General features: G+C 50.5%; 1 protein-coding gene across 3 annotated transcripts in view; it reads left to right on the forward strand.

The window, feature by feature from the left end:
* Inpp4a (inositol polyphosphate-4-phosphatase type I A) overlaps nucleotides 1-25,188 on the forward strand; it is a 113,863-nt gene extending 88,675 nt beyond the window's left edge. For 2 of the 3 annotated variants that reach the window (XM_032900945.1, XM_032900946.1), the window contains exons 10-17: nucleotides 5,581-5,753; nucleotides 6,626-6,749; nucleotides 6,876-7,002; nucleotides 7,292-7,432; nucleotides 9,369-9,466; nucleotides 12,408-12,520; nucleotides 15,082-15,236; nucleotides 19,882-20,062. In XM_032900945.1, the coding sequence (XP_032756836.1) occupies nucleotides 5,581-5,753; nucleotides 6,626-6,749; nucleotides 6,876-7,002; nucleotides 7,292-7,432; nucleotides 9,369-9,466; nucleotides 12,408-12,520; nucleotides 15,082-15,236; nucleotides 19,882-20,062 (1,112 nt within the window). Of the gene's footprint in view, nucleotides 1-1,547; nucleotides 1,581-5,580; nucleotides 5,754-6,625; nucleotides 6,750-6,875; nucleotides 7,003-7,291; nucleotides 7,433-9,368; nucleotides 9,467-12,407; nucleotides 12,521-15,081; nucleotides 15,237-19,881; nucleotides 20,063-24,611 lie in introns of those variants that run through there. The other variant, XM_032900947.1, reaches the window with a different exon arrangement.

Genomic DNA, 25,188 nt, shown 5'->3' on the forward strand with positions numbered 1-25,188 from the left:
TATAAGAGGCGGAGAACACTTGGGTCAAGTCATCTGAGCCCTGGCTGAGTACCCAGCTCCTGCCTCCCTCTCATGTCCATGGGGAGCTTCAAGCCAAGTCCAGCCCCAAAGTATGTAGGCCAGGCTTTGTGTGATGAGGGAATTCTCAGTTAGACATCGGCCATTGAGCACAGTCGTGTGTCTCCATCAGTCTCCTGGGAAATGTCATGAATGGCATGTCCTTTGCCTCTCATCTGTCTGCAATGTCCACGTTGCCTACTTTCCATCTCGGGGAGCAGGGTCACCCTCCCACGCCTGTGATGGATTCATGGAACTAGTTTGTGCTTGTTTTGTTCTCATTTTCCTGTTTAATTTTCTTCTCAAAGTTCATTACTTACTTTTCTTTAATGTGAACTTGTTGTAGGTCTAGGGATGTAGTTAGGTGGTAAGTTATTTACCCACCATAAATGAATGCATGATTTTTTTTTTTTGTAACTCAAAATATTTTCTGCAGATACAGAGGAAGACGGTTAGATATTTTAAAATTGAGGAGCTAGTATGTCATGTGATGAAGCTGTTTGTCTTTGTGGCTCACGTGTCCAGTGTGCTTGTTTCAGTTAGGGTTCCCATGGTGGTGATAAAACACCATGACCAAAAGCAACCTGAGGAGGAAAGGCTTATTCAGCTCACAGCTCACAGTCCATCAGCCAGAAAAGTCAGTGGGAACTGAAGACAGGAGCCTGGAGGCAGAAACGATTCAGAGGCCATGGAGGAGCACTCCTTACCAGCTGGCTCAGCCTGCTTTCTTCTATACCTGCCCAGGACCCCATGCCCTGGGGTGGCACCGACCACAATGGGCTGGGCCTTCCCACACCAGTCACTAACTGAGAGAATGCACCACAGGTTTGCTGACACTAGCCTGGTAGGATCTTTTCTCAGCTGCCTCTGAGAGGGGCAGCAAAGCTGGAGGGATAGCAAAGCTGGAGGAGTTTCATATTTAGAGCTATCTTTCGAGTCATACAGGTTTTACATCTAGTTTCGTTGCACTTTTGAAGGTTCTGTCGGTGTATTGGTTTTATCACTGGGCCTTAGCAGTGTGGAGCTCAGCTGTAGACATTGAGCCCTGGGTTCCTCCGTCAGCCAGGGCGGTGGCCCCACAGTTGCTCTGCATGCTTGGTTGGTCAGTGTCTCTCCTTGATGTTGAAAGCCAGCATGGGGCTCCATCTCTGCATCGTCATCAGCGTGGTGTCTGGCATTATGTGTGCTGTCAGCGTGGCGTCCGTAACATTGTGTGTTGGCTCACTCGGCTTGAAGAACATCAAGTTGAAGTGTTAGCCACATGGATGTTGACTCTGGTGAATAGCGTTGTTTACCACTGAGAGGGCTCAGTTGCTCCCAGCAGCAGAAAAGCCCTGGGGAGGCTGGGGAAGAGGCCTGAGCCCGGGCCTCCTCTCCCTGTGCTTAACCACTTGGCTGCTGGTGCTGGTGCAGCAGCTCCAACTGAGCTGCTCGTGTTTGAACTGTGTGCTGCTCCTTAATCACCCCTGTCGCCCTCCATTTCTGTGCAGATTGCAGCCCCCCTCCTGAAGAGTCCAGTCCAGGTACGTGCTTTGCGTTCAAGCCTCCCGCTGCTGACATTTAAATGCTCAGGTAGTGCTTGTAGCTCGGTTATTGAAGATTGTTTTGTGTTCCCAGAGTTAGGAGAATATTTCAGTACTTCCTTTGTTTTGAGGTTTGGTGAGGGACCTGTGGGACTTGGGGGGAATATGACCTGAAACGGGCCACCAGGCACGTTGTGGTTTTCCTTCTGTGGCCTAAAACCTTTCCATGTGGTTTATTTCTGAGTGCATTGGACTTCCTGTGGTAGGTGATGTAATTTGGAAAGGTACATGTTTGTAAACACTCCTTGTTTACCATCACGTAGGCGCGTGTAGCTCTTGAAGGCACAATTGGATGATCAGTGTCCACTGGGAATATGGTGGACAGCTTCCTCTGTCAGCTTCTGTAATCGACACAGCTTTAGAATTCTTACCCACTTTGATCTGGGCCTTAGTTGGGATTATTGTTAAAAAAGAAATCTTTCTGCCACATTTCCATGGAGAACCTAAGGCCCTGATTCTACCTCAGGCGTTTGTGGGCTTCTGTCTTGAGCTAACTCCTATCCACAGCCTGCTTTATAACATTACAGTGGCTGTCACCTGTTTTCAGTTAGTGCAGCAGAGACGCTGTGGCTCTCCTGGACTCTAAAGACTACTGTAGGGTGCACCAAGCCCTGATCTAGTCCCTGACAAACCTATGTACAGCTTGTGGTGTTCTCACAGTGTGCATGTACCTTTCTCCCCACACAGATTGTTACTCTCTAAAATCAGCTGCACGGTCATACCAGTGATGGATGTTTGTGCGTAGATATAAGATGGAAAGACACCTGTGGTACATCTAGAGCACAGCTAGCGATGGGTACCATGAGTCCATGCTCTGTGTGCCCTGAGCCAGTGTCTACCCAGACTCATCGTTTCTCCCTGTTTGCTTCAGGTCCCTTAGTACTCCTCCTCCTCCATACATCAGTGTAGTGGCCTGAGTGGGTCTTAGATCCCAGTGTCATGGAGGAGCCCTCAGTCACTGAGCCTGGGTGGATGCCCTTTACTAGCCTGGTGTCTGACTCAGCAGAGTCTTCGGAGAGCGGATTGCACACAGCCTCAGTGGTGTGGCAGTCCAAGGCCTACAGTGAGAACCAGAGAAGGTGGCCTGGGAGCCTGTGGAGGGAGTTCAGGCTTCTTCTCCACTCCAGTTTCTGGTTTATAGAACTCTTTCTTCTTCCTCTTGGGGAACACTGGCAGCTTTTCCACAATTGATGTTAAAAATGGTTCCCTACTGGGGTCCGGTACTGCATATTTAATCTGTATTAAACACACAATCCAGAGGCTGGAGACATCGATTCTTTGATGGGAATAAAGTGCTCGCTGTGTACTCGTGAGGATCTGACTTCAGGTCCCCAGCACCCAAGTGAAAAGCCAGGAGTGGCAATGCATACCTGTAAGCCCAGCCCTGTGGAGGAAGGCAGAGACAGGCTGGTCCCCAGAGCTTGCTGGCTGGCCAGGAGGGAAAGCAGTCAGTGTGCATCAGGCCCACAGAGAGAGTCAGGTGGGGGCGATAGAAGAGGATGCTGGACATGCACTTCTGGTCTCTACCCCTGTACATACGGATGCACACACCTACATGTGAGCACATATATGCATATACTATAAACATACAGACACACATGCATTCTATCTCTCATCCCTTGTTCATACCAATGGATTAATTTTTAAAAAGTAGCCTGTAGACGAAAGAGCGCTTGAAGCCACCAAAAGTAGTGTGGGCCATGGGCTGTCGGGCAGCAGCTGCCGCTGGGTAGCAGATAGCTGAGCAGAAGTGGACATCTGTATACATCTGACTGACCCTCAGAGCATTGCTTAGCTGACCTGACTCAACAATAACACAACAGTATAAACAGTAGTAGTCCTTGCCGTCTTTCCTTCTGAGGTAGCACATTGAAAGCCCTTCACCAGCTCCAGCACCCAGCCAGCTCTGGGTAGATACCAGGTGCTGCTGTTGAAATCAGTTTGGCTTGGGATTGTTCTAAATTGTGTTTCTATGCATACGTAAAACACGTAGTACCCCCAATCTCCTGCTCTCTCCTCAGCAGAAACAGGCTGACCACTAGAGACTGACTCTGAGAGTCAGTCAGATGTATACAAATGTCCATTCTATTTGTGGCTTGGGATGGCTCTCCGCTCCCACCCCATTTCCTCTCTGTGTGGATAGGACAGGAAGGTGTTAGAAATGATGGCAGCGGGGGTTGGGGCTTTACTGGACTCTGGCCATCCAGCCTTGCCTGAGACTACCTGGGAAGATGTCGGATCGCCCTCTTGTAGGTCCGTAACACCCGTTTTCCAAGAGAAGTACTGAGTGCTTTTTAGCCATTTCTTCTTTTTCTAGTCCAGCAAATTGTTATATGAGCTTCATTTCTGAAAAAGAGTAGTTAAAATTACAAAGTCGTATGGGGGAGGCTTGGCTTGGTTGAACAAAATGACTCGTCTATGCGGCTCACTTTCAGGGTAAAATAACCATGGTTATCCTGTGAATTGTGAGTCTGCTGACTGGGAAAGCAAAGTCAAGATGGCACATTTGACCTGAGCTCACTCCAGTGGACTTCAGTGAGTCCAGTGCTCACTGAAGGGAGCAGTAAGGTGGTGCTAGGTGGTTTTTATTTTTTGAGGTTGGATAATAGTATGTAGCCCAGGCTAGCCTTGAACTTGTTACTCTCCTGCGTCACCCATCCCCCCAGGCCCTGAGATTGCAGGCGTGCATCACCACACCCAGCTATGAAGCAGGCTCACTGACTTTACCTTTCCCCAACAACATGCCCTGCCCCCTGGTTTTTCACTGGCCATTTTTGGCAGAATCAGAGTTCTTCAAAGAAGCAGGACACTTGGTGCCTGAGAAGTTCAGAGGAGGAGTGCGGTCTGGGCATCTATCTGGCGCTTCTCTCTGATTTTCCCAATAAGGTCCCGTGTGGCTGAGGGGTCAGGGCCTTGCCTGTGTCTGCCACTGCACAGCAGCCAGGCCTGGGACTCATATTTTCCACTTCTTAGTCCAATGTTCTTTGTCACTGTGTCATATTTGCTCAGACCTTTCTGCCTTAGATTCTAAATTTACGCCTGCTCTTTCTCCCTTGTCCACATATAGTGTGCCTGCATATCCAGTTAGATCATTTCCAACCCTGGACTGTTCTGTGTAGTGAGGCCAACTGCTGAGGGTGGCTAGTTCTCCATACATGCTTGGAGTTGACGTGTTAGTCAGATGGCAGGCGAGCAAGCAAGGCTCCCTTCTCTTCCTGCCCTCGGACTGTGTCAGACAGAGGCTCTCTCTGGCAGTGTAGTTGCTGGTCTGAGGGCTCTGCAGCTTGCAGTCTATCCTTCGGATGCCCACTGCCCTGAGCTTGTCTGGAGGGATGCTTTCCCAAGTAGACACGCTGATGCCTGTTTTTGGACAGGGCATGTCTTCCAAGAAGGAAGGAAACAAAGGCGGAGCCAAAGCTGCCCCTGCTCTGCGCCTTCCCTCCGGGCTCTATTTTAAAGGGTTGTTTAGGCACAGGGCTGAAGTTCCTGTCCATCCCTAAAGAGAGCTGAGCTGGAGGTAGTTGATAACAAGCAGGGCAGTGAGTGACGCGGTGGAAGGCAGTTGCTCCTCTTGTTTCCGGTCTTGCTGAGACCTGCAGAAACTTCACTGCTGTTGTCCTCAACATCTCTAGTTTGGCACATAGAGGAAGGGTCCCTGGTAGTACAGGGTAAACGCTAAGTGCTGTATGTGGATGACACCAGAGCAGAGCTGATCTCTTACTGAGCAGCGCAGTTAGAGGGACGGACGAACAAGGGAGCAGCATTGGCTCTGGGCAGAACCAGGCTGTGTGGTGGGGGAAGCAGGGTCGGGAGGTATAGAGGGGCTGGGGGTGCGAGAGGAAGGTTGGAACAATGGTTAGGTGCAGGTAGTGTGCTGCCTTACAGTGCCTGCTTCTAAGCCTTTCTTCCAAACTCTAATGAGTCCCTCGCTCATGTGCAGGTGAGTGGAGCGAGGCCCTTTACCCTCTGCTGACCACCCTCACAGACTGTGTGGCCATGATGAGCGACAAGGCCAAGGCAGCCATGGTCTTCCTGCTCATGCAGGACAGCGCCCCCACCATCGCCTCTTACCTCAGCCTGCAGTATCGCCGTGACGTCGTCTTCTGCCAAACCGTAAGGCCAAGAGGACACAGGGTGGTCACATACACCTCCTACCTCAGAGAAATCGGGCTTGGGGAGCTCTGCCCATCCCCCTTCACTTGTGAAAAGAACAAGTGGCCATGTTTCCTTCATCTGTTGTTTTAGGTTTACTTAATAGAGAGGTACAGGAAGGAGCCCACCTCATCGATGACAGGATTGCCTGCCACCAAGCAGGGCAACAGCAAATGCCCCTTTGTCACCTTTTTCTTTGTCTGTACAAGGAAGGTCATCTAGGGCCACGTAGACTGGTCAGTGCAGTTGACAGAGCAGGCGCTCAAGTTCTGTGGCTTGTCACAGGGCTCCATTTAAGATTTCAGTCACCACTCAGTGTGGAGATTACGATTGCTCTGAGTCAAAAGATGTCAGCAATAAACTAACGATGAGAGCGGCTGGTGGCTGGCGTTCTGGAGCTCCCCTGCTGATGCTTGGAAGCCTGATTATCCCATACAACCTCCCTAGGGAAACCAGACAGCCACATTCACTCTTGATTCCACACAGGGTTGGTGTGGGTCTGCCAGGCTCTCCCTGTGGGGGATTGATTCTAAGCTTCCAAAAAGTTACAGTTCAGGAGTGACCTGGTAGATTTTGTCAGAGGCTGGGCCCAGTCCACACCCACCTGTGTCAGGTGCCACAAGCCTGTGGTTTGTTACCACTGTCCTGTAGCCTTGGATTACAGTGCTCTTACAGCCAGGGTGTCCCTGGATCCCCAGCCCCGCCCCCCAAGGGATGACAAGACATTGCTGATGTCCCTTAAGAAGTGGAAACAAAGAGACAGGGCGTGTGCTGGTAACTGGTTGGGGAGAAAAGGCTTGCTCTTCTCACCATCGGCCCGTGCCTCTCCACAGCTGACCGCCCTCATCTGTGGCTTTATCATCAAGCTGAGGAACTGCCTGCACGATGGTGGCTTCCTACGGCAGCTCTATACCATCGGGCTCCTGGCCCAGTTTGAGAGCCTGCTGAGCACCTATGGTGAGACCCCCAGCTTGGACGGGACCCAGGGCCACAAGCATGGTTCCATTTGAGCCTCTCCTGGCCCTTCCTTCCAGATGTTAAAGAGTTCACACATCACCAGGATATGTAACTGTTTAATTTCAGGAGAGGAGTTGGCCATGTTGGAGGACATGAGCCTTGGGATCATGGACCTGAGGAATGTGACCTTTAAAGTCACTCAGGCCACTTCGAATGCTTCTAGTGACATGCTGCCAGTCATCACAGGAAACCGGTAAGATTGTCATCTAACATTCTGTCAACAGCGGGGCTTCCCTGTCTCCATCCACAGTGGGGCCTCACTGTGCCTGTCTCTGTTCTTTGCTTTTATTTTGACTCTTTGGAACATGGCCTACAGCCTTCCCAGACCCATGTCAATTTTGTAATGTCACCTTAAATGTCTGAGTAGGCATTGAACAGCCCTAGCCAGAGCATCACCCAGGGCTCTAAAGTGTGCTTTGGGTGTGCCCTCCACCACCAGCGTCCTGACCTCACCCCATCTTTGTGTTTTCTCTCTCCACCAGGGATGGCTTTAACGTGCGGATTCCTCTGCCAGGCCCACTGTTTGACTCCCTCCCTAGAGAGATCCAGAGCGGCATGCTGCTGCGGGTGCAGCCCGTCCTCTTCAACGTGGGCATCAACGAGCAACAGACACTGGCCGAGAGGTGTGTGCTGGCGCCTGTGGGCCGGGGTGCTCAGTGTCCAGGGAGCTAACTAGGGAAATACACCTTGGGTACTGGGAAACGTCGGACAACTTTTAGTGGAGCTCGGTGTGATCAGAGTGACATGTTCTGGTCGTACTTCTTTCTGGCCGTGGGTAGAAAGGATGCGAGGGAAATTGGATGATGTTGCTGGTGAGGCTGGGCCACAGTGCTACTCAGGCTGAGGAGCTGCTCAGCCGGAGCATGGTATCGCGTCTGAGAGGGGACAGCAGGTATGTGGAGCAGAAGTAGACTGTGGCCTGGGCTCCTGGATGGGACAGTGGGTCGGTGCCTGCCCTGAGATCAGGACAAAGTAGAAGGTCAGGTTCAGAGGAGATGGTGACAGAGCCTCCCTGAGGCAGGAGCTAGAAGAAGCCATTTTGAGGAGAGTGGGCTCGTGTGGAGCTGCAGCTGGAGGTGTCCCAGGAGAAAGAATGGCGTCCCTGCATCCAGTCGCTGTCGAGCAGTCTCTGGGCAGGACAGCGACAAGTCCCGTCTGTGTTGAGCAGGAGGGAGCACTGCCTTTGAGGCGAATGCTAGTAGGTCATAGAGCAGTATGGCAGCAGGCTGGGCTGAGGGTCCAGGTCTCAGACTACACAACGGCAGGGCCTTTTCATCCCTTGTTTGTTTTTCTGTTTAGCACTTTCCATGCATGTAGTGTCCACTGCTTACCTCAGGCATTTAGAATGGTCACTGTTACAACTGGTAGTGGGCACAGCCCAAACACACCTGATGAGGAAAGAGTCCCAGGCCAGCCCAGGGGACACTTAGTGTTCACGGCAGAGTGACTTCAGACCCCAGCAGGATGTCCTTGGTCCCTTGACTAAGCCAGCTCAGACAGCCAGCCAGGTCTGGAGGGAGAGAGGATTAAAGGGAAAAAAAAAAAAAGAAGAGACAGACAGCATTACGGTATAACCCCAGCAGATGCTAAATAAGGTGGGTTTAATTTTTTCCAGTCTGCCTTTATATCATTCTAGATACATACAAAGAATAGGGTCAGTCCTGAGGTCACTGTTTCTAGGGACTTATCAAGATGTTCAAGATACAAGGAACCCATTCCTTGGCTGTATTTTTCTTGAACTTTCATCCTTTTTCTAGCTCAGGGTAGAATATTCCTGCCAATTTCCTAGAAGCAGCACCAAAAGCTCTCCACTCCCTCCCACCCCTGCTGCCGTCCCCTTTCCTAGGTGCCTTTGAGGGAGGAGGGCACATGAACTCCAGGATGAGAGCCTGTGACATACAAGTGGGCCTTTCAGCCTCTGAGCTTGGTGCCTTAGGCCACTTCTCATTGCTGTGACAAAATAACTTTAACAAGACGAAAGACCATAAGAAGTGAAGGCTGATTTTGGCTTGTGATTGCCGAAGTTTCAGGCCGTGGTTGCTGGCTCAGTTGCTCCTCAGCCTGTGCACGGCAAGGCAGAAAATCTTCGTGTAGAAACCACACAGTGGGGCAGAGAGCACAGCTTGCCCACAGTTGTGCAAGAGAAGAGAGGATGGAGACAGTGTGCAGAGGACAGAGATGTGTCCCAGTGTCTGCCTCCTCCAACGAGGCCCCAGCTCCTGCTAGAGATGGAACTGGGAACTGCATCATCCATCAGTGAATCCACCAGGATCCAGTCACCTCCCACTGGTGCTCAGAGCCCAAGCCTTCCACATGTGAACCTGCGTGAGGGAGGTGACTCACGAACCCCCCTCCAGTGTACTTAGGCACACCCGTAGAGAGTCTCAGTGGCTTCTGCTTGTGAATCTGCCCCTGATGCTGTAGGGATGGCTTCAGGAAGGAGAGAGACGTGGGGTTTGGGCTTGCAGGTTATCTACTCTGGAGAATCCATCCTCCAGGTTTCCTCAGCTTTCAACTCACTGGTGATGACATGGCCTCTCCTGCTGCCCGATCCCCCAGGTTTGGAGACACATCCCTACAAGAAGTCATCAATGTGGAGAGCCTGGTGCGGCTGAATTCCTACTTTGAGCAGTTCAAGGAGGTTTTGCCGGAGGACTGTGAGTATTCCTTCCCTCCTAATGTGCTCCACGCTGCCCTGCAGTCTTCGTTTTGGATGCCTGAGTTCTGGCTCTCTGTTTTCTGACCTGAGCGCTGCCCAGCTCGTCCTGCTGCAGTGTTGTGCACAAGTCTTCCATGGTTGTGTTAGAGGCTTCCTTCTCTGCCTCACACGTGCCTGGGACCCCATTCTCCTGGCTTGGGCCCCACCCTGGAAAGCTGCTGTGCTGCCACACCCTGGCTCCCCCCTTCTGCAGTTGGATCTCTTCTTCTAGACACGATGTAGTGCTTTCTGCTACTTTGCCCTGCCCCTCCCCAGACATGGCGTGACAGACCGTGCACCTGCTGTGAGCACCCGGGGACTTGGAGGCAGTCCAGGGGTTCTGTACGAGCTGTCCATGTATTTGTGTCCCTGGCATATACAGTAAGATTCAGAAAAGATACTTCCTGCTGAGTATTTGTGGGCATGATGACCCTGCCACAGTCCCTCAGAGGCCGTGGAAGTCCATGTTGTGCTCACATTGCAGTTCTCTGTCCTCGACACAAGGACACTTAAGAGAGGGTTCTGGCAGTCACAGCACCCGGGAGAACCCCAGAGCTGCTCAGCAAAGCGTTTAGCTGCGAAAGTCCTCTGAATTCATCCCAGCGAACCCCCTGAGCCTCTGCTATGCTTAGCTTGTGAGACAGAGCTGCCTCTTGGGGCTCCACATAGAGCATAGACCTGTCCCTGACTGGAGATTTTTCTCTTGTGTGTGGGATGGCCCCAAAGGAAACCAGTATGTGGACTGGGAAGATAAGCAGGCTGTCTTTGCGTTCTCTTAATGGCGAGATGGACCCTAGAGCTGAGAGCCGATGAGGAGGCACTCGTGGGTCACTGAGGAGGAGTACTAGGCCAAAGGCCCCGCACTGTTCCGTGCTCACTGAATCCTGAGACATCAGCATTGTGTGTGTCCCATCAGAGAGTGGAAGAGCTGGGAACCTAAGTGTGTACAGTTAAGAAGGACCCGGAGAAGGATGGGCATTCACTCGGCAGTGCTTAATGCTGCCTCTGCTTGGCCTCTCTTGTTAGACTGCAGGAGGGAACACAGGCCTGAGCACTGCCCAGCTTGTCCTGCTGCAGTGTTGTGCACAAATCCTCCCCAGGAAGGATGGTTGTCAGCGGCAACCCTGCTTCCTCTGTGAGCTGATGACATGGCATGGTCCCTGGGCAGAGGCACACTGCAAGGTTCTCACTGAGCACCAGGTCCACTGAAGCCAACACTTTGAGAACTTTAAGCATATTGACACTTTTATAGTGTCCTAATTAGGGCATCTATTGCTATGATACAACACATGACCAAAAGCAAGTCGGGGAGAAAAAGGGTTATTTCAGCCTATGCTCCACATCACAGTGCATCATCAAAGGAATCCGGGTAGGAACTCAAGTCAGGAACCTGGAATCGACGTGTTAGGGTAGGAACTGAGGGCAGGAACCTGGAGGTAAGAAGTGATGGAGAGGCCATGGAGGAGTGCAGCTTATTGGCTTGTTCCCCATGACTTTCTTAGCCTGCTTTCTTATAGAGAATTCAGGACCACCAACCTAGGGCGGCATCACACAGTAGAGTGAGCCTCCCATGATAGCATCAATTATCAACAAGAAAATCTACCGCAGACTTGTTCTTACAAAACAACTCTAGCTGGTTTGATTTGAAACTTGCCAGCACACATAGTGTTCCAGTAGCATCTCTGGCCTCTAGTCCCTTCCCAGACTAAACTGTAGTGAGGTGTCCTCCAGTTCTTCCTCAGAACTCCTGGGGAGCCACACCAATCCCAGTAGCATCTTGTTTTTATGCTATAAGGGGAGAGACAGGCTGTGGACTTGCAGGGAACTGGACCATTAGCCAGAGAGCCACGATGAACACCGATGGTGGATAGGGTTGGGGTAATGAGCGTTACCAAGGGTAGTTCTGTGGCCAGCATTTTCAAGGTGGGCAGTTTCTAGCATTGCCAGTACCCCCACTCCACCCCCAAGAGGCACAAGAGCAGATAGACTGAGGGTAAAGGCCAGGGAATAAGAAGGCCTGTAGACAGAGGCCAGGCAGCCAGGGAGAGGCTGCAGCTGACGGGAGGTCGGGAGGTAAGACCGTTTTGTCTCCTCAGAGTGGTGAATGCCCTGATCAAGATGAAGCTCCCCTTCCCACAGCCTTGTCACACGCTGCAGGCCTCATAGGCTGGAGGCTGCTTACTTGTGTGTTTCTGCTTCACATTCTTCAAGTGAGGATGTTTAGTGGCTGCGGGAGTAATTCCTGTGCCATCAAAGGAAGGCTGCACTTGAGCTGGGGACTCACCTGTTTCCTCAGATGTGACCTTGAGGCCCTTCTCTTTAATGTTGTGTGTATGAAAAATCCCACAGCCTTCAGAAGTGCTTGCCTTGTCTTTGACTTTTGTCTCAGGTTTCTTAGGTGAAGCAAGATGACCCAAGGGTTAAGGAGGTCTTCCAAGGGCTTGGACACTTCTGCAGTGGGATTAGTGAAAAGGATGAGTGGGGTTAGGCATCCCTGGGCCATTCAGAAATTCTTCCTTCCAAGTGTGGGCTGAGGTCTCTCTTAGGAGGCTACACTTGCAGAATTTCCCAAGGTTTCCATCTTCTTGCTAGTCAAGAGCCATTGTTCCGAGCATTCTGCATTCCCTCACTTCTTGCTCACTGTCCCTTGCAGGGGCAAGAGACTTAAGTAATTGTGTCCTTTGGCACTCCTCTCTCCAGCCTCTTGGGAAAGCCAACAAAAGATAAATCTCTATCCTCTGACAGTGGCACTAACAGCTGGGAAGGAAATTTAGGGCTCAGCCTGGCCATGTCCAGATCTGCAAACATCTCCCTCCCTCCCCCTGTTCCCTGCCGTGAAGCAGGAATACTTCCTCAGCACCAGTGTCTTTGAGTGGCCCCTCTTCCCTCTTCTCCTCCAGGTCTACCTCGATCTCGGAGTCAGACCTGCCTTCCAGAGCTGCTGAGGTTTCTAGGACAGAATGTCCATGCACGCAAGAATAAGAATGTGGACATCCTCTGGCAAGCTGCTGAGGTACCCGTCACAGTGTTCAAGAGTCATGGTTCTCCTTCCAAGAGTCATTATAGTGAAGACAGACCAGGAGCACAGAGTTCTCCCACACAAGGCCACACGGAAAGGTCATCATCGCATAGGTTCAGCAGTTCGGGAAGACTCTGGACTCCATTGCCCAGGTTCCTCCAACACCTGGTGGTAGACACAAGGGGAGGTCACTGAATAGGAAAGGCCACTGCATAGGAAAGGCCACTGCATAGGAGATGTCACTGCATAGGAGATGTCACTGCATAGGAGAGGCCACTGCATAGGAGAGGCCACTGCATAGGAGAGGCCACTGCATAGGAGAGGCCACTGCATAGGAGAGGCCACTGCATAGGAGAGGCCACTGCATAGTTTCCATGGTGCTAGAGGACCCTGAGTACCATAGCCCAGAAGTTCATTCTGACAGGGTTACCTAGATTCCCACAACAGACGTGGAATCTGTCCCTGGGGCATTTGCCAGCCGGGCTGCTGTGTTGTCTCTTAAGAAGCCGGTATAGCCATGTGATCCCAGCTGAGATTCTGGCACCTGGGCTTGAGCGGTTCCAAGTGGGACCAGCAGTCTCTCATAGCTCCTTGAAGAAGTCCTACTCTGCACTGCTGTTCAGACTTCCTCGTGGCTCAAGCACCTGCATTGCTAGTATTTTCTCAGAGCTTTAGTCAGGGAATGCCAGGGCTCCACTAAGAGCCAGGGTATCTGAGATTTCCTAGTCAGGCCCTCATGTGCCCCTCATGGCAGTATATCCTGGCCAGGTCTGGGATTCGGGGATGTGAGGCACTCCCTCTGACATTCAACCTCCTGGCCTGGGTCTGACAAGGATGGGAAGGAGCACAGGCAGATGCCGTTTGACCCTTCCCACTCACAGTGGTGGGAGATGCCAGTCTGTCAGGTTCTTCCAGCCCTGACTTCCGTGGCAGCAAATATTCCCTGCCTAGCCTGGTGCTTGCTAGACCATTCCCAGTTGTTGTTAGACCCCGATTTAGGGTGTCTTTGTGGTGTCCAGCCGTTTTCTTGGATGAGCTTAGTGTTTGAGTTGCTAGCGATGTGGCTGCTGAGCTGCTTGTGGAATGGGGTTTTAGAAAGCAGACCTTCTCCTCTGCATATTGTCTGTTGTGTTCTACAACAGGCAGCTGTAAGACCTTACCCCATGGGAGATGTGGGGCGGGTCCGCCCTTAGAGCTTGTAATTACATTGGAACATACTCTGAAACACTAAGTGACGAAAGTCTTAGCAAGATTCACAGACTGCATTTTCCTGTTTCTCTTCATTTGGGCTCTAGTTTGGCATTGTCATGCTGGGCCCATGAAATGGGACGGAAACACAGAAGGAGAACATGCCTTCTCTTGGGTCTTTGCAGCAGAGCGGGAGTAGGTAGTGCCCCTTACTGTTAGTCTGAGGAGACTGCTATGAAGTGATGGCCCCTTTCACAGGGAGCCAGCCTTTGCTGCAGTCAGAGGGGGCAGACAGGTGCTGAGCAGTGGACTGGCGCCTTCCCTCCCTGATCTGTTCTTAGAATAGCATAATGATTGACGGCTGTGCAGACACACACGCCCATGCATGCCACTGTTTAGAGACTGTGGTTCTGTCTACTGCACACCACAGAATGATCATCAGTTAGATGTGGGGACAGCGACCTTTCCTGTCAAGTCGGAAAGCAGACCTTCCAGTCCTGTCGGTTTTGTTTCTATCAGAGCTCCAATCATAGAAGTTCAGGGGTGCAGAGTTCCCAGGGACCTTTGTATAACCCATTTTATATCCCATCCCATATGATCACCTGTGGGTGACAGTGAATTGGGGCAGCAAAGCCATGCCACTTAGACATCACGTCCCTGAAAGCTGTTCTCTTCTGAATCTTCTTTTCCTTTCTGTATATGAGTAGAGTCCCAGCTCAGCAGCTGAAGACCCCATCAGTCCTAGCTTCTCATTTCATAGGTGGGGAGGCCTAGCCAGAGTTTCACAGCTAGCTCAGACTCGGGCTGGGAACCTGGCACGCAGATCCTTCTCGTGCCAGGGACTACTGTGTCTAGGAGACAGGAATCTAGGAATGTATCTAGAAATGAAAAGGCATGAACCCAGTGTTCTTATGGTGGGAAAGCAGTTACACTAGCATGTCCAGGGACGGGGGTGGGGGGGAGGGCACACCTGTGAGTGACAGTAGTTTTCCCTGGCTGAATTATCCTTTGCTCCCATTCCTTGGATGTGCCAAGAAGGTCTAGCATGGCTTAGAAGGGATAGCTGGTGAGAGTCATTGTGAAACGGTGATGCCCAAAGATCTCTAGAAGAAATTTCCCTTGGGAAAACACACACAAGGGACAAGTTCTGAGGGATGGCAGTGGTGGGCAGATGAAGCTTGGAGGGGTTAACTTAGGCTCTGATAGCATCTCAGCAGGACACGGAGCTGGAGAGCCAGGCAAGCAGGCCAGGGATAGACTTGGAGTTACTGTTGAAGTACCTGCCAGACCTGTGGCCAGCTCCCTCCCTTGAAGGTGCTGCCTTTCTGCTGGTTTTTCCTCTCCTAAGAGCCTGTTTCCTGCCACAGGTCTGTCGCCGCCTTAATGGGGTCCGATTCACCAGCTGCAAGAGTGCCAAGGACCGCACAGCCATGTCGGTGACCCTGGAGCAGTGTCTGATCCTGCAGCATGAGCACGGCATGGCCCCGCAGGTCTTCACACAAGCCCTGGAGTGCATGCGCAGGTGAGTGAGGTTGCTGCCAGGCTGTGTCTGCCCAGCCACTTGCTCTCCCTTTGCTGTGTAAACTGCAGATGAGCCATGCCTCTGCTCCACCTGGGGCAAACTTCCAGCACACTTGAGTTTGACTCCTACACAAACTACTGGCCCTGTCAAACTCAGTACTCTCCTAGAAGGCCTGGGGTGGTGGAGTGGGGACAAGCCAGCACTCTGAGTAGAACTGAACTGACCCGGCTTGGGTCAGACCGTTCACAATGATGGGGAGTCACCTGGCTGTGGGTGGGTTCAGGGCCCCCGCTTTCTCAGCAGGCAGCTGCTTTTACATAGTATATGTGTATGCACTGTATACTTCCAAACTCCAGGGAAGGAACTGTGTCTGCAGGTTGCACTGGTTTGCTCTGCTACCTCTCTAGTAGTGGACAGAGATTGCTCTCCCGAGCAAAATGTCCAGTGTGAGTGTTTTATGGTGATAGCTGTCTGTGTGCCCTGGCCACCTCCCCCTAATGATGTCCTGATTCTGAGGCAGCAGATGTGTTTGCAGAATGAAACCCAGAATTCAATTGTCTTCTGTTGATGGATGCCTTGTTTCAAGCACTGCTGGGAAGCTCCCTACCCTGCATTCCAAAAGAAAGGATAAGAAAGTGGTCCTCCCGTCTCCTTTGATGTAGTCACCAATGCTGTTACAGTCTGTTTCCAACAGTCACGTCTCCTGAGCGTTCTGCACCATCTGTCCTCTCACTGAGTCCTTTAACGCGTATGATCCTCTTATCCTTTCTGTACGTTTCTGCACTTGACCTTCTCACAAACGCACAAAGGGATACCTGAGCTCCTCATGGCTCTTGACAGGAGCAAAAATGGTATCATTCCATTCCTGTCTGTCTCCAAGCTCATTTAAACCTCTCTGTTAAAGTTACTCATGCCATGCCTCTGTCCCTGGTGATGGAAAAACAACAGAGCCTGTATCCAGAATATCTGTACCTTTTTAGCCTCTCCCCACGTGATCCTGGTTCTGAGGGTGGCAGCTGTTCTATGCCCCATTAATTGCGCAGTGTGGAGGAAGCCTGACTAGTGAGCCACAGATGGTGACTACTGAGGATATGAGGGCAACAGGCCGGGGTCCCGTGGTGGCACAGTAAAGGCTAGGACCAGTGTCCTTCAAAGGCATATATCCCTAGGGACCACCATCTGCCATGGTACCCTCCAACTGTCTCTCAGTAGTAATGCAGTAAATTACGGCTTAGTCAGTGGACAAATCTATTGATAAGAGCAAAGGCGTCATGTCCCTGACTCCTCTCAGTGGGGCACACTAGCTGGGGCCCACAGCAGCAACACAGGAGTGAGCTCCAGTCTCTTTAGAGGCTACAGTGTCCTGTCCCAGATTTACCTGGGCCTCAGACCTTTTGTTCTCAGTTCTTACTATTAATTGGTTAAAAGCAGCCAGTAACACCTGTGCAACAACTTAACCAGGGGCTGCTCTGACAGCTGTCCATAGGGCAAGGACAAAATATAGGTAAAATACAGGAAAGCTCTTTGCTAGAATGGAACATGGACGGCCTCTGGTCCCATTGCCCTTTAGACTCTGCTTATGGCCTTTGAAGACTCGTTCAAGTCGCTTCCCCAGACTTGTCTGAACTCCTCCTGAGTCTGACGATCAAGGGCCACAGTACCCCTTCCTCAGTGCAGATTTGTGTGTGGGGCTCAATTTCCCACTGCAGTGACAGAACCCGAGAATGGAGTGGAAGGGAAGGGGTTCCGCTCACAGTCTGCGAGTTTCAGCTGGTTTGTTTCTTTACTGTGGCGAGGCAGATACCTAGCATGGCTGGCCAGCCGAGCACAGATGCTCACACAGAGCAGGACCCAGGGAGCAACACAGGCCTGGGACGAGACCCACCTTTTAAAGACACATGGCCTTGCTCCAGTAAATAACTTCCCATCCACACTCTGACAAGAAACCAAATCCAGTGGGCCTCATACAGATGGAAGGTGTGAAAGGAGAGGGACCCTAGTGGAGAAGCATGTCTACAGGAAGAGGAAGAGGCTTGGGGTGAAAATGACTAAAATTCATGATATAAATGTATGAACCTGTCAAAACAAATTTGAGGGCTGTTGAGATGACTTAGTAGGTCAAGAGCCTTGCCACCAAGCATGACCTGGGTTTAATCACTGGGACCCACATGGTAGAAAGAGAGAACCAACTCTTGCAAGTCACACAGCCCCTGCCCCCAACATGGCACATGCCTATGCAACAAATAAATGTAATTTAAAAAACTTAAAAGCACATACCGTACTGATCTGCATCCTCCAACCGGTCCCCATCTTCCACAGTCACCTTCTCTCAATCTATTAGTTTACTGATGAAGGCAGGGCCCTCGCCAGCCACTTCAAAGCAATGAGCACCTTTGTTCACATTGAGCAGTGCTTACACTGGGGCCCGGCCCACGCCTTCAACGTGACCCTTTGGAGGAGGAGACCTAGAGCTGGACTGTAACCTTATACCTGACACCGCTCTTTTGGTTCCGCCTCTGTAGATCTCTAGGGATTTGAACCACAGGTTGGTGAGTAGCACCTGCTCAGTGTCCTGGCCTATGATGCGTGTTGAGACTCTTGGCTCGGAGGCTGTTAAGTTAGGGCTGTTTTGCTGTACTATTCACAAAAGAAGGACCCCAAGATAGTGAGGAGGACTGAGCTTCCAGGGAAATGAGCACACCTCCTGCTCTCCCTTCTCTATCTCACTCAGCCCACTCCCTGTCTGTAACTGCAGTTTTCTAGAAGATAAAATTTCTACGGTGGGCACCCTTAACTTTAATGTTGATTGCTAGCAGCCATTAAATGCAAAGCAAAGCCTCTGCCTGTCCCACTGTTCTCAGCTTGGTAACAGTGCTCACCTCTGCCCCCTGCTGACCAGGAAGTGCCTTTGTTTACAGGTGACTCAGACTGAATTACTTAACATGTTAAAGATCGGGTCTGTTAGTCACCTGCTAGCCCTAACCCTAACTCTAACCCTCACCCTAACCCTAACCCTAACCCTAACCCTAACCCTAACCCTAACCCTCACCCTAACCCTAACCCTAGCACTAGCCCTCACCCTAACCCACAGTGGCAACCAGCCCTGCAGCACACAGCCCTAAAGGCAGCAGTAGAGGGGTGCATTTATTTCTCTTGCTGTCTCACGTGTACCTTATCAGCTGCAGTAGTAAACGTGAGGCAGGAGGCTTCGTGCACTCTGTGCTGACTCCTGAGGCACCCACAGGCATGTGTGTGCAGAAACACGTGCCTCGACACACACACACACACACACACACACACACACACACACACATACACACACACACACACACACACACACACACACACACACACACACACACACACACACACACACACACACACACACACACACACACACACAAGCACCCACATCCACACCCTGGTAGAAGTAGCAATAATAATTGATCTGGAGTGGCTGCCCACACGTGAGACTTGAAGTCTGTATATGAACGTGAAGTTGGGTCTCCTTTCACCTACTCAGGTCCTGTGAGCCGTGCGGGCTAAGCCCAGCACCCGCCTGGCTGAGGCTGAACATAATGACACAGACAGAGGTGGCCCCTGTCCCATATTAGGAACTGAAATCCTCAAAGGCAGGCCCGCCCTCCTGGGCAGCCGCAGTGGCCCCACCAGGCAGCCCCGGCAGACATTGTGATCATCAGTCAATGCTTGCACAGTGTCCCCTTGCTTTCACAGCTGCAGAAGGTGTCTTGAGCCCCCGCCTACTCACTTCCCCCTTCCCCGTTCCCATGACGAATGGGACATGCGTCAGTGTTGCCGTCTGCTAGGTAGGGATGCCGTTTGCTAGGTAGGGATGCTGCTCCTCAGTCCTGTGGTTCCAGGTACCATCCAGCTTCAAAACCTCATGCTAATTAGCATAGCTTACCATTGAGCCACAGTCAGCCCCCAGGATATTGATTCTTTAGCATTAAAAGAAGGGAAAACCCCCAATTTCCAGTATGAATTTTGCAGACTCCATTTTGAAGGACCATCTTCTAGAACAGTCCATTACAAAGTAGGGGGACAAGATTGCTTCCCCCTCTGACACACCAAGACTTGAGGCAGGCATGGGAGGACGCGGCCTGGGATTGACACCCAGGTGAACGACTTGTTTGTGTGGCTCAAGAGGCAGCTTTGCACCCAGGTGTCTGTGAGAAGGTCAAACCCCATGGTTCTTCATGTTCAGCTTGCTTCTCAGAGATGCTCATCTGCAGCATGCGGGCACGGCAGCGGGCAGGCGGGCGGGCGGGCGGCATGGAGCTGTGCTTGGCGAGCTGAGAGAGGGTGAACATGGAAAACCATCCTTCAGCCTGTGTGTGTTTACTTTGGCGGATGCAGTATTCTTTTCTTATCTTCACTTCTCTTCTCCCCTTCTCTTCCTGTAACTGCGGTTCTGTTTGGTCTTCTGTTCACTTCTCTCCTCTGCATCTCTTTTCTTTCTGTTGTGACTCATTCCATTTTTCTTTTTAAATCTTATCTTTTGGTTCTCCTTTCTCCCCATACTTTTGGGTAAACCCATCGCATGTGTCTTTTTCTTTCCTTTTTTTACCCCTTTCTTTTCTTTTTCCCTTTTCTTTTCCTTTCTCCCAACTTTTCCTTTTCACAGCATTGGAACACGGGAGGTAGTCACGCAGAAGAACTTGAGCGGCCTGGTGCCCATCCGAGACCTAAGGCTAGACCCCAGCCTCCTTTGTTCCATTCCTCTATTAGCTCTGAGCCCCAATTTACTGATTGTGTGGCTCTTTCTGAGCATAGCATACCTGGTGACCAAATTGCGTTGCAAATAGATATTTGAAAAATTAGTCACAAGACAGACAAAAGTGCCCGAATATGTCCAGCCACCGTGTACCAAACTGGACAGAAGGAAGGTGTCAAAGCAAGGTCTGCCAAGAAATATCTCATGCCTTACAGTTTGACGTTTTGTTCTTCTGAATTGTATATACCTGCCAAATTCCTTCATCAAGAGGACTTGTTCATTCCGATTGTGTGGTGTCTTCAGTGCTTGTAACATGTTCTCCTGGTGCCTGTGACTGCAATACTTAGCTGGCCTGGGACTACTTGTACCAAATATCTTCTGATGTGTAACTATTTATTACCTGTACATCTTGTGTGCCCTGTTCCAAGAGAAGGGGATGCTGTCTGAAAAGAATTTGTACATTTGATACTATTCCTGAAGTGTATTGCTAACCTTCCTTGCCTTTTGACGAGAAAAAGATGCTTATCCACTGGTTTACCTAGATGCCCCTATGGAATCGGACTGCACTTCCTGCTTACCATTCACAGCGTAGTCCTGGGAGTGCAAGAGCAAATAGCTTGCAGTCACACTTCTTCGCTTCTATTTCTTTCCATTTGGTGATAACACCGCTGTGGACACAGGAGCACATGCCACCGAGGCCAATACCCAGATTACATGTTGCATGTGACTTCAGGGTTGTTCTTAATACAAGTACTAGTGGGAGGTATATGCTTTTCTTGAAATAACTTTTTTTTAATTTAAAAATTATATGTTTAGTTCCAGATAAAATCTAGGTATCTTTTTTTCTTTAACTAATAAAATAAGGTTAATAATGAACAACAAAAAAAGCAAACTGTTCTAAAAAGAATGAGGCTTAAGTTTTGGCAGTTTTGAGACTTGGAGCTGTGAGAAGGAGGGATCCCTCTGGGCTTTGCCACTGTTGCTCTTAATTTTAACATGGCACTGCTCCTGAAACAGGATGGCCAGTGACCCGGACATGTATGTGTGGCAGAGAGTAATTGTCTTCTATAAAAGTAGCCAAGTCACCTAGGAATCAGTCCACAAGCCTTGTGTAAGACATAGTGAATGGCTTCTCCGTTGTCTGGTTCATATTAAGTCATGTTTCCGGTGTCGACCTCCAGTTGGATGAAGGGGAATTTCTTTTCACAAGTCTGGTGGAAAACCTGGAGTGACTTAGAGAAACCAGAGTTTCTAGTATCTTGCTATTTTTCATGTTCACAAACCCACCCCCCACAAATTTAGCCCTTCTATTCTCTCCCCAAGACTTCCTGACCATACTTGGAGGATTTTCTCTGGTTTGGATTCCACCAAAAGAGTAAGGTCTAGGAGTTGCAGACGCAGTTCGTAGTGAATACCAGATGCCAGACTGGATCTGTAAACTAGGCTGAGTAGGCCAGTCCTTCTTTGTAGATCCGAGCACTGCAGGATCTCCAGGGTAGGCCTCACCTCTGTGTCTCCACATAAGCAGGTCTATATGTCTCTCCTAGTAGAAGCATGGTGACAGCTCTATGGCATCTTTCAGTTTAGTGTCTCACCCATTGCTAGCTGACGTTTGTCACCAGACAGACAGTCGATGGCTCTTTGAAAGGAATACTTGATGGGTGCCCTTCCACCTCAGAGCATGTGCTGCAAGCCTCTAACACCATCTGTTTGCCTCATCTGAATGGGGGAGAAAGCGCCCATAGCCTCCTTCCATGCGCATTCCACAGCCTCCCATCCCTTGCTCCTGGTCCATACCCTCCTGATACCATGGAGGTGACTCAGGAAGGCATCATTTCCAGGGTTGTGCTGTGGCCAAGCAGAGAGAGACCATATACATGTGAGGGCGGTCTACAGAGTAACTACAGAGACAGCACCCTCGTCCCCTAGTCTCTTGCAGGGACTCTCTCTCTGGACCATTATATACCCAAGAGGAGCAATGGCTGGTTAGACAAACCCCCGCCCCCAGCCCTGAGCAAGAGGCTCCTGTCAGGGCTCCATGGTCTGTTGTGGGCGGGCCAGCCACCCTTCTGAGGGGATAAATGGGTCTGAAAAGCAAGCACTGAGGTTCCTTGTTCCTCCTCCAGGGCTTAGCAGAATGCAGAACCCCACCCCAAAAGGCTGACTTTGGGGTAAACCCCAGCACTGGGATTCGAGGTTTGCATTTCTTTTTTTTCCTCTGACATACTAGGGAGGCCAGGAGACCAACCTGCAGTGTACTCTTCTTTTACGCTGTATTCTGATGTCATTAAGGCCTTTTGCTCATGAAATGAAGCCAAATAGACATCCAGAATCTTGTCCGCTTCAGCGAGAAATGAAGAGAGAGCATGAAGAGAAGCTCCGAGCTAGGTCACTGTTGGTGCTGGGTGATGGCCGCTGTGTTGCTTCTGAGCTGCACTTGGAGACAACCAGTGACTGTTGCACCCTCTGCAGCAGCAGCCTCGGCACAGAGACCCAGATTCACAAGGGGTTCGGTGCCCTAGGAAATAGCTGTGCAAGTTCTCTGAGCCAGGCTGACTGGCACTGCTCCCCATGTGTCATTCAGACCGAGACACTGAAGCAGAGACAGTCCTTCCACACAGTCACGCCCCGTGTCTGCTATGGCATGGCCTAGACATGGGGCCTTTAGATGAACTCTGAAGTGGAAAGCCCCCAGAAAAGTAAGAGCAGAGGTGTATAGGATTGTCCTTCATAGTTTCCATTCAAGCTTCCAAAGTCCATGTCCTTCAAATTAGGGAGAACGAAAAATAATCACTAGGTATACAGTAACTAAATTTTTATTGCTAAAATCTTCCAGAAGCCTCCTCATGTATTATTGTCCCTAAAGTCACTGTAGCAGTGTTGTCAGTGAGGTGTTCTGCCTCAGGCCTCCATGCTGGACTCTGGAGACCTTGTCCCAAGCTTTCCAGCCAGGTCATGGACCCCAGCTCATGTCAGCAGTGGTGGCACTCAGAGCAGGCACGCTAGCCTGCACATAAACTGTAAGTTCATGTGCTCGTGCACAGCGTATGCAGCCAGCCGAACGCAGTGTTGGCTCTGTGTGTGAATACAGAGACTGTCAACGTTTTTAAGTTACCGTTGGGCATTTATTGGGTAGGTAGGTGGGTTTGAGGACCCTTCCGTATAAATGCAGAAGCCATGTGTGAGTAGGGAACCTCCAGAGGCCACGGCAGACCCACCGTGCTCAGGAGCCACGGCTCTGCTGTACATACATTTCTATTTTATCTGTACATACATTTCTATTTTATCCGCTCCCTGAACGTTCAGCTGATGCTGTCCTTGGCTCTGGATGGCCCAGGCTTTGCTCAGCTGTCACATGCGGCCTAGGGCTGGAGGCTGTGGAACAAAGACGTGCACATGTGTGGCTGGAGCAGTCAGTGGCTGAGGCGGTTGCTTTTCTAGCCCGCCTGTGCGCACTCTTTTGAGTAAGCACTTGGCTCACCAAACCCCGAGACATGCCCTTAGTAAGGGACTGTCATCTTCGTTCTGAAAGGCTTCAGCGTTACTTTTTAAAAAAAAAAAATATATATGCCTCATGGTCTTCATGAATTTGAAATACTTTTTTCAAACCACTGCTTCTTGGTAACTGCAATTTTACATCTCAGGAAGGAATTTTCCTGAACTTGGTAACTGCCTGATTTCATTGCAACTCTGCTAACATTTTGAAGCAGTAAGTTTCACTGCATGTAGAGAGGCACTCGCAGTCAGCATCACTTTTGGCTGTCAGTGTCAGACCCACCCCAGAGCTCTGCCCAGAGAACTCCCTTGAGGCTCCTCTGTGGCCTCCCTGGCTCTCGTCCTCTTGGGCACCATTTGTTTTGCCTCTGGGTTGCTATGACATCCCTCCATCAAGTGCAGCTGGGATCCGTGTTGGTGACGAGTTCTCTCAGGGCAGAGCGGCTGTGGGCTCACATCGGACTCAGAGGGTCTTGTAGGAGAAGCGGCCACAATGGAAGCAGCCCACGTGGGGAGTGGTAGCAATGGAGCCCCTAGAGGTCAGGAGAGCCTGATCAATAGGCTGGGGACCCGGTCTGCAGAGCCAGCGAGCGCGTGGGCCCGTGTGGGTGCTTTGCACTGGAACACTGCCCACCTAGGTTGATCAGAGCAGCCTCCTCAGCTCAGGATTTTTGATACCAGTTGAATTCTTCGAGGAAAATCAGCAGTGGAGTTTGCGATGGTCACAGCTATTGCTAACATACAAAAGGTACAGTGTTTCAGAGGCCATGCCAAGAGTGAGATATCCCCGTTCATTCAGTTTGCTGTCGAACAGTCTTTGAGCCACAGGTTATACTAGAACCCCAGATAACCAAACCCAAGATACACGCAAAATCATGTCTTTTTAAAGACTTGTGTCTGCTTAGATACAACACGGCTCTGGAACTCCCAGCCCACAGCTGCACCCAGCATGTGTCTGTCTCTGTGCTTCTTAGCTGCTTTGTTCAGAACCTCCATCGTGTGTGCTTGTTGTAAATGAATCCAGCAGCCATTTTGATTAATCTTTTTTTAATGCTGTGGAAATGATCGGTTCATTTCATCATAGTTGAAGTCTTTTCTTTTTTCCTTTTTCACTGCTGTCATTTCTTGTGCTTGTTTTTCCCCAGTGAGGGTTGTCGGCGAGAAAACACAATGAAGAATGTTGGAAGTCGCAAATATGCATTTAACTCCCTGCAGCTGAAGGCCTTCCCCAAGCATTACAGGCCTCCAGAAGGGACTTACGGAAAAGTTGAGACATGAACACACGGTGTCCTCTAATTAGCTGTCATGTAATCAATGTGGGTCCCTCTAGTGTCACATACGATTCTTCAAGAAGACCTGAAGGATTGGTTTTTATTTCTGTGTTTTTAAAGACTTGTCACTGGAGAGTCTATGGAGCATGATTTTGTGCTGGAATCTGTAGGGTCTCGTGTGGGTCGATAGCGTGGATAGCAACAGCCGCTCTCAACCACAGCTTTCAGCTGTAACTGTACAGTTAATGTCATAGTTCCTAGAAGATGCCAGCTAGGTCTGCATACAACTCCAGCAGACTTTCTCAAATAGCCACTTAGGCCCTGCTCACCCCTTTACCTTTCCATTCAGTAACTCACAAGTGAGCACTGGCTTAAAATCTACTTTCAAAAAGACTGACTATAAAGCAGAAAGTACCTAACCTGTACACTTCAGGTCCCAGGTAGAGCAGCA

Source organism: Rattus rattus, chromosome 4, assembly GCF_011064425.1.
Source record: "Rattus rattus isolate New Zealand chromosome 4, Rrattus_CSIRO_v1, whole genome shotgun sequence".
Classification (NCBI taxonomy): domain Eukaryota; kingdom Metazoa; phylum Chordata; class Mammalia; order Rodentia; family Muridae; genus Rattus; species Rattus rattus.